Raw genomic sequence first — 16,468 nt, 5'->3', positions numbered from 1 at the left:
CGACATTCAGTCAGATGGGTCGAAAATGATTATTCACGATACACAAGCGTAACGGACCTACAGAACACCTTAGACTGGAGCACACTTGAGAAGAGACGTCTAGACTCCAAACTGGTCATGTTTTACAAGATTTATCACCATCTTGTAGCCATCCCCCTCCCAACTTACTTAGAAGTCACAACCAGGTTAACCAGACAGATGTCCTCAGTCTCCGCCAAAATCACGTCAACTGGGACTTCTTTAAAGTCTCCTTCTTCCCCCACACCACAGTCCTGTGGAACAGATTACCACCGCACATAGCGACTCAGCCTGATCTTGAATCCTTCAAGCAGGCAGTGGCCCTGTTCCAGTATTAAATATAGCAGTTGTTTTTAACCTTCTTTTATTCTACTACTGTTTTGTACATTTTAACAGCCATGCTATGTCTTATAGTCTTACTATGCCTGGAAGTCTTCTTCCAGTTTTACTTTTATTTTCACTAACACCCGGCGTGCACCCTACCCATAATACTCGCAAGAGGCGTGAGGCAGTAAACGTAGATAGATAGATAGATAGATAGAATAGTACTACATATCATTAGATGCGGTAATACTGGATAGCGAAATCAAATTAGATTTCACGAAATCAAATAATAAAATTTAAAGAAATGAATATTTTTTTAAAATCCTTTAAAGCTTTTATTAAGAATATAATTCTACGTTTGTATGCCAATTTTCAAGGAAAAATATTTATATCTAGTAAGGTTTTGAAAAGAAAAACGTATATGTGTGTTGATTTCGCCCGATTCTATATGCACGTAAATCTCAAGTGACAGGCAAGATCAAATCATAAAGTTTAAAACAAGTTAAAGCATAGCAAAAGTTCCTTCTAGGGCATATCTATATAATTATAAAATGATCATCTTGTAAAATTTTGGTTGCAATGTCTGTTTTATACTGCCAAAAAATTTCAAGTAAGTATTTACGCTAGTTATTTAACATAAATTGTTAAATCCAACAACAAATTAAATCTGTTACCACTTTCAGTAGAGTAAATACGGCAATAAGACATTGACCCGTTTAATCATTTACGATTCGATGCGTGAATTTGTTGCGCATAATTAGAGGGTCGCAGTGGGGTTTGTTTTCATATATTAACTATGCGTTTCAAGGTAACGATAATATTTAGTCGTTTACATTTAAATTTGCTGATATATGTCTATCTGGTCGACTGAATGAATGTTATGTTCCTCAAGAATGGAGGAAATAACATACTCGGGTTTAGTAATATGTTATCCACGGAACGCGTTCAGTCAGAGTCGCCTCAATTAGAAAAGAATAATCTAACGTCAGAGGTTATTTCTAATGTCACCGAGTTTTATTGGCCAGCTTGTAATGAAAACAGCTTTCGGTATCAGTAGCTCAGTCAAGTGTGACTTATTGAACTATAATATTCCTTCTCAAGAGAAGGAATAATAAAGAATATTTTTCAAAATCCTTTTGCGCTTATAAAGAAAATATATTTATATTTAGTATGGTTTTGAAAAGATAAACAAATGCGTTTCAATTTAGATTTACTAAACACAACCACTTTGGTTTTATCCTCATTAACTTGCAACCCCCATAATCTACAGTAATTATGCATAGCATTTAAAGCTTTCTGTTATTCTATATGTCGTTCTGCTAATAAGACTGTGTCAAGAAACAACGAGAAAATCCTTAAATAAACTTCCGTATCATCATCACCAAGGCACTCAAAAGTTGCCTTAGACATTGAAGCAAGACCCTCTTCTTCTTTGTACGTGACTACACTGTCAGATCAGAAGCCTCGATGAAATTTGTGGTTTGTCGCAGATCCTCAATGCCTTCATACAGTTTCTGGTGGATTGATGTATCCTGGTCATGCCTTTTACATTTCTGGAGTATATGCTCCATAGTCTGATCTTCCTCACCACATGGACAGGCTGGTGATGGTGCCAGTCTGTATTTCTTGTACATGTGAGCAGTGAGCTTGTTTTGCCCTGAGCGAAGCCTGACCAGCATCACTTGTTCAGATCGATCAAGGAGATGAAAAGCATCTTCCATTATCCTTGGTCTCGTTAGTGCCTTGATGATGGTTACTTTCTCCTTGTAGCTCACAGGTGTTGTGTGTTGTTCTGACTGAGCTCCTAGCTTAGCCAGTTGGGCCGCCTCTTCATTGCCTGTAAGTCCACAATGGGATGGAATCCACTGAAGTGCTACTTTGCAGGTTATATTCAGGATCTGCATTCTCCTGGCTAGCTGCGGAGCTTTATTGTTGATTAGAGCTTCCATGACAGACAGTGCATCTGTGAGAAAGACGACTGAGGAGCTTTCTTCTGCCGAGTCTTCAATCATTGAGACGGCCTTCATGAGTGCTTCAGTCTCCGCCTTGTAATTGCTGCAGTGTTTTTCCTGTAGCTGCATGTAGTGTTTCTCTCTTGCCAGATGGGTATAGAATGGAAACTCCTGCTCCTCCATCTTTGATGTCGCATGTGGCTAATCCATCTGTATAGACATGAGTCCATGTTTCCGGAGGATAGTCTTCATTGATGATAGCCAGTGTGAGGCTCTTCCGAATACCTTCATCCTTTTGCTTCAAAATGAGGAATAGCAAGTCTCACAGTCACTGAAGACAGATCATTCGCTAGAGGGTTTATAATGTCTAGTGGGGTCGTTGGTATGTTCAGCTCAGTTTTGAACTCTCGATTGAGTTTCTTTGCCTCGTGAACGAAGCTGCTACGTTTGAGCCGATTTTTGGTGTAGCCATCCAACTTGGCTTTCATGGGATGGTCTGGAAAAGACCTGAACTTCTCTGCTTGAAGCAGGACCTTTGCATGTCTCCTGTCTTGTAACGGCTGTGTACCTGTTAGCTTCTCCATGAAGGCGATTGGCGTAGACTTTGTAGCACCTGTCATGATTCGCAATGCTTGGTTTTGAACCTGTTGGTTAGTTTTGGCAGTAGCGGAACAGGCTCTTGAGCTTTACTCTAAATGGGGTCTTACTGTTCCCTGATATATTGTCTTGAGTATGTGCTCATTTGCTCCCCACGTTGTTCCAGCAAGTTTACGCATCATGGCAAGCTTCCTACGGGCCTTCCTTTCTGTTCGACTAATGTGGGGTCTCTAGGTTAGCCGTTTGTAAAAGGTCACTGGTATGTTGCTTCGTCTAGTATTTCCCATCTTGATTTTACCCGCCCTCGGCTTTGACGTCAGGGAGAATAGTGTGGTGGACGATTTCTCTATATTGATCGAGACACACCAATCCTCAGCCAAAGCTGAAAGCTTGTTGATGGCTTCTTGCATCCTATGGGTGGCTGTTGTGGCATGTTCTTCCTTACACCATAACACCAAGTCGTCAGCGTAAAGAGCAGCCTTAACTCCTTTCGGTAGTTCAGACATCAGGTCATTAATGAAAAGCAGGAAAAGTGTAGGGGACAAGACTCTGCTTTGTGGGACACCATGACGCAACAGGAATTTCCTACTGCTGGCACGTTCTAATCTGACTCTTGCTCTCCTGTTGTAGAGGTTTGACTTAATCCACCTCAGCATGTGACCTCCTACTCCACTCCTCATCAGTTTGACGATCAAGACTTTGTTGGACGCTCGCTGCAGATCAATCCATGCTGTAAGCACGACTTTCTGCTCTTGGAAGGCGTCCTCTATCTCTTGTGATAGGTAAGTGGTCTGGTCCTTAGTGGAGCGAAATTATCTGAAACCAGCTTGCTGTGTTGCGAGTAGGTTGTAAGTCTCCATGTACCACTTCAGACGTGCATTTACAATCCTCTCCATGGTCTTTCCAACACAGACTGATTGGACGATAGCTTGCAGCGTTCTTTGGATCCTTCCCTTTCTTATGGATGGCGATCATGACTGCCTCTTTCCATATCTGTGGAAGTAGTCATTGTGTCCAGCTGTAGTTGTAAATTTCCATGAGTTTGCAAATTGCTGCAGTGCCTAAATGGGTCAGCATTTCATTTGTGACTCCATCTGGTCCAGGAGACTTCTTTTTCTTCAACTGTCTAAGAGCTGTCTGTAGCTCATGTAGTTTAAGACTCTTTCATGCATTCTGAAGTTACTCGACTTGTCTGCCTTTCCCTTTTTTCTCTGTGGGCTTCACTTTGCCTTTCCCGGTTGATGGCGATGTTGGAAACATCTTTGTAGTAGGAGGCAAAAGTGTTTGCCGCTTGTTTATCCGTCACCAGTTCACCATTCTCTTCCAAAGTTGTTGAGCCTCTGCCTGTGTCTTCATCGTTCAGCTGTCTCGTCAATTTTCATAGCTTTTGACCATCTCGCTCTAGATTGAGCGAGGCTGTTTTGTTTCTGCAGCTCTTCCTCTGTGCTTCCAGTTCGTGCCTGAGGAATTTGGTCTTGGCTCGCTGTAAGAAAGGTTACTTTCTTGTGAGGGATTGTTTTCTGCTTCCTCCCTGGCTTCTGATAGCTTTGCCTGTAGATTCTCCAACTCATCACTCCAGTGGGGCTTATATTCCTTTCTTGTTCCCCTTGGAATGGCACTGCAAGCAGCCTTTAGTATACTGGCGTTGAAGTATTTGACAACCCGGTTGATGTCTCTACCTTTCACTCTGATGTCTTTACAGAGCTCATCACTCAGACTTTGGTAAAAGGTCCATCTGGCTTTCTTGTAGTTCCATCTTGGGAAGTTGGGTGAAGTAGAGGCTATACGGTCCACAGTAAGATGGCACAAGTTTCAAGTTGAACTCGTTCTTTCTGAGGCTCAGAACTTGGAACTCGGAGTCATCTATATGCATGTTGGTCTGGACAGCACTGATGTTGTTTCTGACCGATGTCATGATTCCTCCTTTTCGTCTGCCAGTTCTGTCACAGCAAAAACACTGATATCCTCTGTCTTTGAAGGATTTCTCTGGTTGCAGGTGAGTTTCCTGAATGCAGCAGTCTTTCTCATGGAGGATATGCTCAAGTTCAACTTTCTTGTTGAAGACACCCTCCGCATTCCAATGTATCAACCTGAAAGGCTGATGCTGATTGGTTCTCCTCCCTGGTATGTTCCTTCTTCTTCTCTTTGCATGTTGTGGATTGAAGGAGGGACCCCCAGTAGCTGTGGGTGGACTCTGTCGGGGCTCAGAGCCCAGTACTGAATCTCCCTGGAGGGACCTCAGAGATTCAACACCACATTGATGTATACCGGATGGCTGTGTAATCATAGCGATATTGCATAGTGCTGTGGTTCGTTAAAAGAGTGCCAATGGCCCAACACCTCTGTCTTCAACTCTCTAGGTTTCTGTCGGGGTTACTTCACCCTTAGTTCCGAATTCATACCCTACCCTGGGAACACAGGGGCTATTTGTCCCATAGCTGGGGTCTGTTCATAGGCACCAGGGCGTGTCCACACACCGGTGGGCCTGGCATGCCACATGTCTGGGGGCAGACCTCCTCCGAGTCCCCTGCAGTTCTGCCTGAGGCCACAAGATGATCAGTTACCGTGTGGTGCCATCTGGGAAGCACTGCAAAAGGGCTTGTCTGTAGAGAGGCTATGTACTGGCAGGGAAGACTTACACACTCGGCTTCTTTTTCACCAGAAGGCTAGCCAACGGCGGAGGCTGAAAGCGGAAGGTGACAAGCACACAACACACAGCACACCACACTTGACGCATCACAGCAAGACCCTCAAATTTTGTTGACATATACTGAGTTGAAAACAAAATTGGCGATAAATTTTCACCTTTGCACTCCAGTTTGACTACTAAAAAGTTAGATAACACATTGTTGACATTTGACACAAGATTTGGCTTTGGTGTACAAGTTATAAATAATTCTTATACATTTTCCATCAACCTCACGTGATAACAATTTTTGCAAAAGATACATTCGATTCATAGAGTCAAACGCTGTATAATCAACAAAGGCGCAATTTACATCTTTCTCTCAAAACAAGGAAGAATATCCAACAGGAAAACCCTAAATAAAAATCAATCAACAGTTTTAAAGAAAATATGTGATCAACAGTACCATATTTTTTCGAAAGCCTGCCTGTTCTTCACTAAGTAAATTATAAACTTCTAAGTAATTATTAAGTCTTTCATTTAAAATATTTGTGAACAATTTGCCAAAACAGCTTAGAATAGTAATGCCTCTGTACTTGGGAATACCGAAAACTACTTCATTACCGAAAACTACCGAAATCCAGTTTTGATTACCGAAAACTACTTATATTTCTAAAAGTATTTCTGTTATGGAATTTAAGTTAATATATTCTGAAAGCATATAATAATATATGTTGACAGACGAAATTTTGAAGAAATTTGTCAAATTTAAAGTGGTTTAATTTGGATTTTATCAAAGTGAGTGATAATTGTATATAGTCTGTTTCACTGATCTGTCTTATCGAATACAGAGTCAGTTACAAGCCGATTGAAAACGTACAGATTTCTGTACGAATACCATAATCCACCGCGCTAATGCTAATCTAAAAATAGCCAGGCTTTCCCAAAGAGAAATGTGTAGCTCAGGTCATGTAGGTTAAACCTTGGTATTTAATGCATATAGTACATGTACATTGTCTTATTAATCCTGAAGTGCCCGCCCGCTTAGCTCAGTAGGTAAGAGCGTTGGTCTACGGACCTCTGGGTCGCGAGTTCGATCCTCGGGCGGGGCGTATGTTCTCTGTGACTATTTGATAAACGACATTGTGTCTGAAATCATTAGTCCTCCACCTCTGATAATTCATGTGGGGAAGTTGGCAGTTACTTGCGGAGAACAGGTTTGTACTGGTACAGAATCCAGGAACACTGGTTAGGTTAACTGCCCGCCGTTACATGACTGAAATACTGTTGAAAAACGGCGTTAAACCCAAAACAAACAAGGCAGTCTTGTCCACTGCTATGGATAGTGAAAGGGTAAACCTTTGATTTTAGCTGTGACCTTGACCTTGAACTGACATGGCTGACTCATGAATTCTGCACAACGTCTTAATGAGGTTGATCATTTGACCCAAGTTTCATGAAAATCCTTCAAAGGGTTTAGGAGATACAGAGCTGAAACCTTTGACCTTCAGTTGTGACCTTGACCTTGAGTTGACATGGCTGACTCATGAGTTCTTGATGAGGTGATCATTTGACCCAAGTTTGATGAAAATCCTTCAAGGGGTTTAGGAGATACAGAGTGGACACAAAATGGAAGGCTCAAACCTTCGACCCTTAGTTGTGACCTTGACCTTGAGCTGGCATGGTTGACTCATAATTTCTGCACATCGTTTTGATGAGGTAATCATTTTACCCAAGTTTTATAAAATTCCTTCAAGGGGTTAATAGGAGATATAGAGCAGACACGAAATGGAAGGCTCAAACCTTTGACCTTCAGTTGTGACCTTGACCTTGAGCCCACATGGCTGACTCATAAGTTCTGCACATCGCCTTGATGAGGTGATCGTTTGACCCAAGTTTGATGAAAATCCTTTAAGGAGTTTAGGAGATATAGAGCGGACACAAAATGGAAGGCTCAAGCCTTTGACCCTAAGTTGTGACCTTGACCTTGAGCCGGCATGACTGACTCATGGGTTCTGCACATCGTCTTGATGAGGTGATCATTTGACCCAAGTTTGATAAAATTCCTTCAAGGGGTTTATGAGATATAGAGCGGACACAAAATGGAAGGCTCAAACATTTGACCTTGAGTTGTGACCTTGACCTTGAGCCAACAAGGCTTACCCATGGGTTCTGCAAATTGTCTTGATGATGTGATCATTTGACCCAAGTTTCATGAAAATCCTTCAAGGAGTTTAGAAGATATAGAGCGGACACAAAATGGAAGGCTCAAACCCTTTGACCCTAAGTTGTGACCTTGACCTTGAGCCGGCATGGCTGACTCATGGGTTCTGCACATCGTCTTGATGAGGTGATCATTTGACCCAAGTTTTATAAAATTCCTTCAAGGGGTTTATGAGATATAGAGCGGACACAAAATGGCAGGCTCAAACCTTTGACCTTGAGTTGTGACCTTGACCTTGAACCGACAAGGCTGACTCATGGGTTCTGCACATCGTCTTGATGAGGTGATCATTTGACCCAAGTTTTATAAAATTCCTTTAAGGGGTTTATGAGATATAGAGCGGACACAAAATGGAAGGCTCAAGCCTTTGACCCTAAGTTGTGACCTTGACCTTGAGCCGGCATGACTGACTCATGGGTTCTGCACATCGTCTTGATGAGGTGATCATTTGACCCAAGTTTTATAAAATTCCTTCAAGGGGTTTATGAGATATAGAGCGGACACAAAATGGCAGGCTCAAACCTTTGACCTTGAGTTGTGACCTTGACCTTGAACCGACAAGGCTGACTCATGGGTTCTGCACATCGTCTTGATGAGGTGATCATTTGACCCAAGTTTCATGAAAATCCTTCAAGGGGTTAAGGAGATATGGACCGGACACGATTTTGTTACGGAAGGAAGGACGGAAGGACAGACGGACGCAGACCATTCCTATAATCCCTCCGCCACGGCGGGGGATTAACAAACAAAACAAATATTAATCCTGAAAGGATTGTTCAATCACCTAACATAACAAGTTAAACCTACAACTATGAAGGTTTAGACAATACACAACTGATAAGCGCTTCCAGTCAGCTATATTTTCCATATTGTAGAATAGATATAGAAATCTAGATCTACTGGTAACTTACTGTAAATCATTCTCTTTCTACGCAGGTATCTAGTATTGATAATGGAATTGTAATAAGGTATAACTAATTGAAATCTTCTGCAAAACTTCATAAATTAATGACTTTCCATATCCAGTGGGTCAAATTACTAATGTATCTCCATCATTTGTTTTTTCTAACACATTCAACTTTTTGGCTTTAAGGATACTGAATGGTGTGTTACTTTCTTTATTTTTATTTATCTATTTTTTTGTTTACAGATATCTTTTTGTAAATTCCATCTAGCAGCCGACACAAAAAAAGATCTAAAATAAAAGGGAGCTCTGCGTTAGGCCGCAGGTATATTGGAATACAACAAGTAGTGTAGTCTGTTACACTGATCTGTCTTATCGAATACAGAGTCAGTTACAAACCGATTAAAAACGTACAGATTTCTGTACGAATACCATAATCCACCGCGCGAATACTAATCTAAAAATAGCCAGGCTTTCCCAAAGAGAAATATGTAGCTCGGGATAAACCTTGGTATTGAATGCATATAGATCTACTAGTAGTACATGAACATTGTCTTATTAATCTTGAAAGGATTGTTCAATCACCTAACATAACAAGTTAACCTACAACTATGAAGGTTTAAACAATACTCAGCTGATAAGCGCTTCCAGTCAGCTATATTGTCCATGTTGTAGAATAGGTATAGAAATCTAGATCTACTGGTAACTTACTATAAATCATTCTCTTTCTACGCAGGTATCTAGTATTGATAATAGAATTGTAATTAGGTATAACTAATTGAAAACTTCATAAATTAATGACTTTCCATATCCACTGTATCCAGTGGGTCAAATTACTAATGTATCTCCATCATTTATTTTTCCTAACACATTCAACTTTTTGGGTTTAAGGATACTGAATGACGTGTTACTTTCTTTATTTTTATTTATTTATTTATTTTTTTACAGAAATATCTAATGTTTTTTTTGTAAATTCCATCTAGCAGCCGACGCTCTGCGTGACGTTTACATCGATATATACACTCAGCCAATCAGCGATTGCTATCTTTCACTAATTTTATACCTGGCGCGTCATAGTTCTTGGGTTGTAACAGTCGTTAATTAATATGTAGTATTTAAAGTCTACAAGTAGTGTAGCACATGGAGACTGGGTGATTTCACGTGACTTTTTACTGATATGCGATTGGCTTATCGCATTTATGAAACGCCGTTTTTGCAATATCCCTGTTTCTCGTATTCTCAGGGTTTCTCATATTCTCGTTTTTTGCCTTAATGTTGTCAAATAATTTAGTGTTTGTTATTTTCTAGACAGGAATGGTACAAAACTGACACACTGGAAATTTCAAGTGATTTGAAAGCATATTGACGAAATTATCAGCATTTTACTCAATTTTCAAAAAAATCCTTATTTTTTTCTGGTGGTGTTAGCAAATTGGCCATAAATTATTGATTATGCAATTAATTGTCATATTTCTTGATGTATTCACTACAGAATATATCTTTTTATTACACAATGGTAATTTTAATGTTTTAAATTCTACAATTTATTTGTGATGAAAAGTCAAATCTAAATCCACGGGAATACGAGAAACTCTTGGTTCATTTATGCGGGTGAGGGTGGTATCAAATACAGTAATAAAATAATTAAATGGGATAATTTCTGTAATATTTTATGACTCAGTCTGAAAGACAAGTTATTTTTCTACAAAATAACACCCAAATGCTGTTTATGAAATGGTTAATCTGTTACTGGGAATAAAAACAACCCCTTATAGGCCCCTGAGAATATGAGAAAACAGGATATAGCTTGCACTCTATATGATATATAGAGAAATGTTTGTGACCTGAATTCCTCATTCATTAGTTCATATAATTTATTCAAACTTTCAGCAATGATCAATATTTGTAACCTAGTTGTGCATAAGGGCTGTTGTGTTAATTGCTCTTCAATTTCCTGGTTTATGGTCCTGTGTTGTCAACAAAGTCCAGGTGATGGCATGAATCACATTTTTTGAGCTAAAAGTTATGTTATACATGAAAGGGAAATCAAAACAATAGCCTACAGTAACTTTCAGAATTAAGAAATACATATTTCATAGATCTACTTGTAAATCACGTAGAACGGAGTAATATTTCCTACATTAAAGCGTAATGGCATAATGAAGAGAAAAAAAACAAGCGCGTTATTCACCCATAAGTTACTTTTTAGGCTGAGTGGTCACACATACATCCATAACAAACTTCTGGCCGCAGGAAATCTTTGGACTTGTTTTATACCTGGCGCGTCATAGTTCTTGGGTTGTAACAGTCGTTAATATGTAGTATCCAAGGCGTGGAAGTGTCTAGATTGCTCTCCAGTTACGAATGTACCCATGAAACGTGACAATAGTAAAATTTCCTCTGTGCAGACGACATGTTTTGAATTGTTGACATGACTGTCCTCACTCAGCATAATTGTGATACATTACAGTTTTCAGTGTAACTATTGTATTTTTTCATGCCTCCGAAGGTTGGCATATTGAAATCGCACCGTCAGTGTGTCCGGGTAAAATGTTGTCCGGGCTGTAACTCTGCCATCCATAAAGGAATTTTGAAATAACTTTGCATAAATGTTCACCAATATGTCAGAGACGACGTGTCCAGTCCCCTAGCTCCAAGTCAAGGCCACACTTAAGAGGTCAAATGTTAACAGGGTCTTAACGTGTCCTGTCCATAACAGCCATCCATGAAGGCATTTTAAAAAAACTTTGCATAAATGTTCACCATAATGAGGCGATTTGTCATGTGCAGGATCCATACATGTATCTCCAAGGTCAAGGTCACATTTAGAGGTCAAGGGTTAACGGTCTGTTTCTTGTCCGGTCCCCAACTCTGCCATCCATGAAGGGATTTTGAAATAACTTGGCATAAATGTTCACCATAATAAGATGATGTGTCATGTGAAAGACTCAGACCCCTAGCTCCAAGGTCAAGTTCACACTTAGAGGTCAAAAGTTAATGGAGTCTGTTTCATGTCCAGTCTATAACTCTGCCATCCGTAAAGGGATTTTGAAATAACTTTGCATAAATGTTCACCATAATGTCAGAGACGACGTGTCCAGTCCCCTAGCTCCAAGGTCAAGGCCACACTTAAGAGGTCAAATGTTAACAGTCAGGGTCTGAACGTGTCCTGTCCATAACAGCCATCCATGAAGGCATTTTAAAATAACTTTGCATAAATGTTCACCATAATGAGGCAATTTGTCATGCGCAGGATCCATAATGTAGCTCCAAGGTCAAGGTCACATTTAGAGGTCAAGGGTTAACGGTCTGTTTCTTGTCCGGTCCCCAACTCTGCCATCCATGAAGGGATTTTGGAATAACTTGGCATAAATGTTCACCATAATAAGTTGATGTGTCATGTGAAAGACTCAGACCCCTAGCTCAAAGGTCAAGTTCACAATTAGAGGTCAAATGTTAACGGAGTCTGTTTCATGACCAGTCTATAACTCTGCCATCCATAAAGGGATTTTGAAATAACTTAGCATAAATGTTCACCATAATGAGGCAATGTGTCATGCACAAGACCCACATCCCTAGCTCCAAGATCAAGGTCAGACTTAGAAGTCAATGGACTTGGTTAACAGGGTCTGTTTTATGTCCAGTCCATAACTCTGCCATTCTTCAATGGATTTTGAAATAACTTTGCATAACTTTCCCCATGATGAGACAACGTACCTGTCATGCGCAAGATCCATCTTCTCCCCTAACTTGACCAAGTCCGTACCGTGACATACACCATCACAAGTTGGAAATTCGTCCTCGAATTCCGGAGGTACATAATTGGTCTTTTCATGGCCAATTCCCTGTAGTTTTCTGGCAAAACTAGCTGGAACACTGTTTGGTCGTCTATCTGACAAAGCACTCCTGTGTCTTAGGTATTTCTGTACTTCCTTGGTTACATGTCTCAGCTGGTCCTTGGAAAGCTGAGGTCTGTTGTCAATGATGTCATATATCCTGGAAATGGTTGGATCTTTTAACTGTTGCTCCTTCCAGTTGACATCACTCATCTCTGTTGCCTGGAAATTTGGTTCTGTCGGGTCTGACTCTAGGTTACCGTCATCTGTGAGAACCAGCGACTCAGCAAGTGGATGGTCATCAGTCCTGGCTTTGGCCTCTGTGCATAGGGCCTTGATGACATCCATAAACTTGACTTCTTCTTGCTGATCCTGTGGTCTCCTGCTTAAACTATCTGCATCACGGTTCTGATGGCCTGGCTTGTACACAGCCTTGAAGTTGTAGTTGTCTAGAGCAGCCAACCATCTGTGACCAGTCGCGTCTAACTTGGCAGTTGAAGATACATAATTATGTGATAACGCATTTGGCGCCCAACGTGGGGCCGTGGCAGGCTTGCTTGGTCAGTCTTACGACACTTGCAATATTATATGTACCTTCGGAACTCGAGGACCACTTTCCAATTTGAGGGGGTGTATGTCACGTTAAGGACTTGGTCACGTTAGGGGAGAAGATGTGTCAGACAGCTGGTTAGCTCAGTCAGTAGAGCACTCGCCCTGTAAGCGAGAGGTCCTGGGTTCAAGCCCCGGACTGACTGCACATTTTTCTCCCCTAACGTGACCAAGTCCGTACCGTGACACACTTTTACTTTATCTCTGTAATTATGGAATTGCTTCAGACTTAAAAAAAATTATTCCTCATCATCACCTACATCATATAGTATTTAGGATGGTCCGACCATAACACTGGCACCAATATTTCATGAATTATGCTCCCTTTTTTCTTAGAATTTCAGGTTAAAGTGTTAATATTATATGCTTCAACTAGAAATAGCTGTTCCACATTAATCATCCCACATCATTTATATGATTCAAGGTTCATAATTCTGGCATCAGTTTTTGGTGAATTATGCCCCCTATAATTTAGAAATTTATGTGAATTCTGATTATTTTGACTATATCTGTTTTTACTGAAAGTATTTGATTCAGACTTCAAACAGTAGTTCCACATGATCACCAACATCATATAACACAAGGTAAATACTAGTAAGTCTGATGCCAATTTTTCATGAGTTATGTCCAATTTTTATAATCTCCCACACCACTGTGGTGAGAGATGTATTGATTTACTTCTGTCTGTGTCTGTCTGTCACAAATCTTGTCCGCGCTCTTAAGCCGAACAGTTCTCATCCGATCTTCACCAAACTTGAACAAAATGTGTTTGCCAATAAATACTGGGTCAAGTTTGATAACTAGCTAAATCAGACACTTCGGAATTATGGCCCTTGAATCGCCCTGAGCACAGATGCCAGTATCCGCACACTTAAGTCATTAGTGCATGGTTAATGACTCAGATACATAACTATACAGATGATTAGGCAGTTGTGGGAGACATGAGCTTTTCTCAAAAGCAGCCCTAGTTTTAGATTAATTTTGATGCATTTCCTTGTCTCTGTTATGAAATAATTTGATTCAAACTTCAAAATAGTTGTTCAACATCATCCTCCACATCATATGATAGAAGGCCCATAACTCTTGCATCAATATTTCAGGAATTATGCCACCTTTCTACTTAGAATTTTAGGTTAATTTTTATGCACTTTCACTATATCTTTGTAATTGCTTAATGGATTTGATTTAAACTTAAAATGGTTCTTCCACATCATCATTCTTATTATATGACATAATGTCCATAACTCTGGCAGGCCTTTTTTTATGCTGATTTTAGGGCCGAAATTCGGCCCCATTCCCCAATCTAAAAAGTATACTTTTTTCCCCACCTTGGCCAAAAATTCCCCGTGCAAAAAAAAATGAAATTAGTTTTGATTTTCAGTCCTGATTTTAACAACTTTTCAGCAAATATATTCCTCCAAACGATGATTTCACGACGTAAATTTCCCCTCCAAAAGGGACCTGGTACCCTTCCCCAAATTTACAAAAAAAGGGCTGTCTGGCACAAATGTTTCTTGAATTATGCCCCCTTTTTCCTTAGAATTACAGTTTAATTTTGATGCTTTCTCACCATATCTCTGTTGTTACTGAATTGATTTGATTCAGACTTAAAATTGTTGTTCCACATCATCACCTACATCATAAGATGCAAGGCTCATAACTTGGACACCAGTATTTGAATATATATATGAATAATGCCCCATTTTAATGTAGAATTTTAGGTTATAGTTTTGATGTACTTTTCAGCACTGACTTTAAACTTGGCATGTAGGTAGAAGATAAGACGCTGTGCAAAGTGCATGAACCAAGTTGATAGGTCCAAGGTCAAGGTTAAAAAAGAGCTCAGAGGTCAAATTTATATTTCATGTTTCGTTTTGGGGGTATAACTGAATAACTATTCAAGGTATTGACTTCAATCTTGGCATATAAATAGGTGACAAAATGATGTGCAGAGCGCATGAACTTGGTTGGTAGGTCAAAGTTAAAGGTCTCAGATTGAGTTTATATATAAAGTATGACCTTTGTATTTTGTGTCCGGAGCTGAACTTCAAAACTGTTTATGTTTACTTTAAACATAGAAGATGGGTAGGTGATGATATAATTTCAGAGCATTCTTTCACTGTATAACAGAGGCCTATCTTAAGCTACTCAACACTTCTAAAGCAGCTACTTCACAACTCAAAAATAGCCTCTTCACAATAAAAAAAAAATACACAAATTGTACGTTTTTATATATTTTGTTTTGGATTCTGCCTACTATTCTACCATTTTATCCTCTTCACCTATTTCAGGGCTCTACCTTAAGGACTACCCTTTTAAAGGGGAGTGGTGGTCTAGTGGATAAGGTGTCAGTCGCTCAATCCAGGGGTCATGGGTTCGAGCCCAACTGGGATCACGACCATGACTTCTCATATGACACCAGTACTGGTTTTTCCAGGAAGCGGACTAGAGAGTAGTTCAAATAAGCTTGAAGCTTTCATCACAATCAAGCTAAAACAAATTAGTATAAACTAAAGACTACTCTATTGCCCATGACAGGTAAAAGTGGAGTGTGGGCTGGAAAAAAGTCATACTCAGTTGCCCGTCAGACAAGTGAAATATATGAAAGATCCAAAGAACAAAAAATATTGTTCTTCTGTTTTCATCAGTCATGGCAAAATCCCGTTGGACTATCAGACCTGTCTGACAAAAAAATGGCTAGGTCTGACGTCAGAAGTCTTCAAACTCTTTTGCCATGACTGTTTGTTGCCATACTGCATTGCAGTATCTGATCATGTCACATTAATTTTGGGCAACCAAAAATTTGGTTTGGGCAAGTAAAATATAGTTTAAGTTGCTATGTTAGCAAGTGCTCTACAGAGTAAGGCCAGAGTTCTTTGATTTTTCGTTACTCAGACCTGCCGACCCTATTTTCCGTCATTTTCGAAAAAAATTAAATTGAAATTTCAAAATTATTTTCGGGAGACGATCGATGTTTTGCTGCATTCTGAAGACGACGACAACGTTGATATTTGTCAGCGCATTATCCGTCAGTGTCATACAGGCGCAATTTCCGCTCAAATGGAAGCGTCTCTCGTACGTAAACAAAAACTTGAGTGAAATTTAAAATTGTCTTTGAACGATTTATGCGCGATGGAAAAGCGGAATATTTGGTTTGTGATCTAGTATATAGACAATAAAACAACGAAAAACAAGTTCTGTAAAGGTTACGGTCAGTAACGGTGTCTCAAAATGTTAGGAAAACATAGATTTACCCGACGTAAATAACAATGTGAATTTGACATGCCTTTGGCAGTTATATATTACATGAGGATGAGGTATAGGAGCAACAAAGTGCTGCCAAACAAAGGAGTCATCCGTTTCAGATTTTGGGGTTGT

The 16,468-nt window shown here is 39.9% G+C and overlaps 1 protein-coding gene across 4 annotated transcripts in view; it reads left to right on the top strand.

Moving 5' to 3' along the window:
* The first annotated feature begins 10,966 nt into the window (after positions 1–10,966).
* Positions 10,967–16,468, top strand: part of LOC123546618 (probable E3 SUMO-protein ligase RNF212) — a 29,035-nt gene continuing 23,533 nt past the window's right edge. The window contains exons 1-2 of one of the 4 annotated variants that reach the window (XM_053550968.1): positions 11,035–11,123; positions 13,628–13,674. Coding sequence is in view for 2 of the 4 variants with exons in the window: in XM_053550966.1 (XP_053406941.1) it covers positions 16,062–16,165 (104 nt within the window). In the remaining 2 variants the exon portion in view is untranslated. Of the gene's footprint in view, positions 11,124–13,615; positions 13,675–16,046; positions 16,166–16,468 lie in introns of those variants that run through there. The other 3 variants (XM_053550969.1, XM_053550967.1, XM_053550966.1) reach the window with 3 other exon arrangements.

This window comes from Mercenaria mercenaria, chromosome 9, assembly GCF_021730395.1.
Source record: "Mercenaria mercenaria strain notata chromosome 9, MADL_Memer_1, whole genome shotgun sequence".
NCBI classification, from domain to species: domain Eukaryota; kingdom Metazoa; phylum Mollusca; class Bivalvia; order Venerida; family Veneridae; genus Mercenaria; species Mercenaria mercenaria.
Note: the sequence above shows the minus strand (reverse complement) of the source record. Positions and strands in the feature narration are given on the sequence as shown.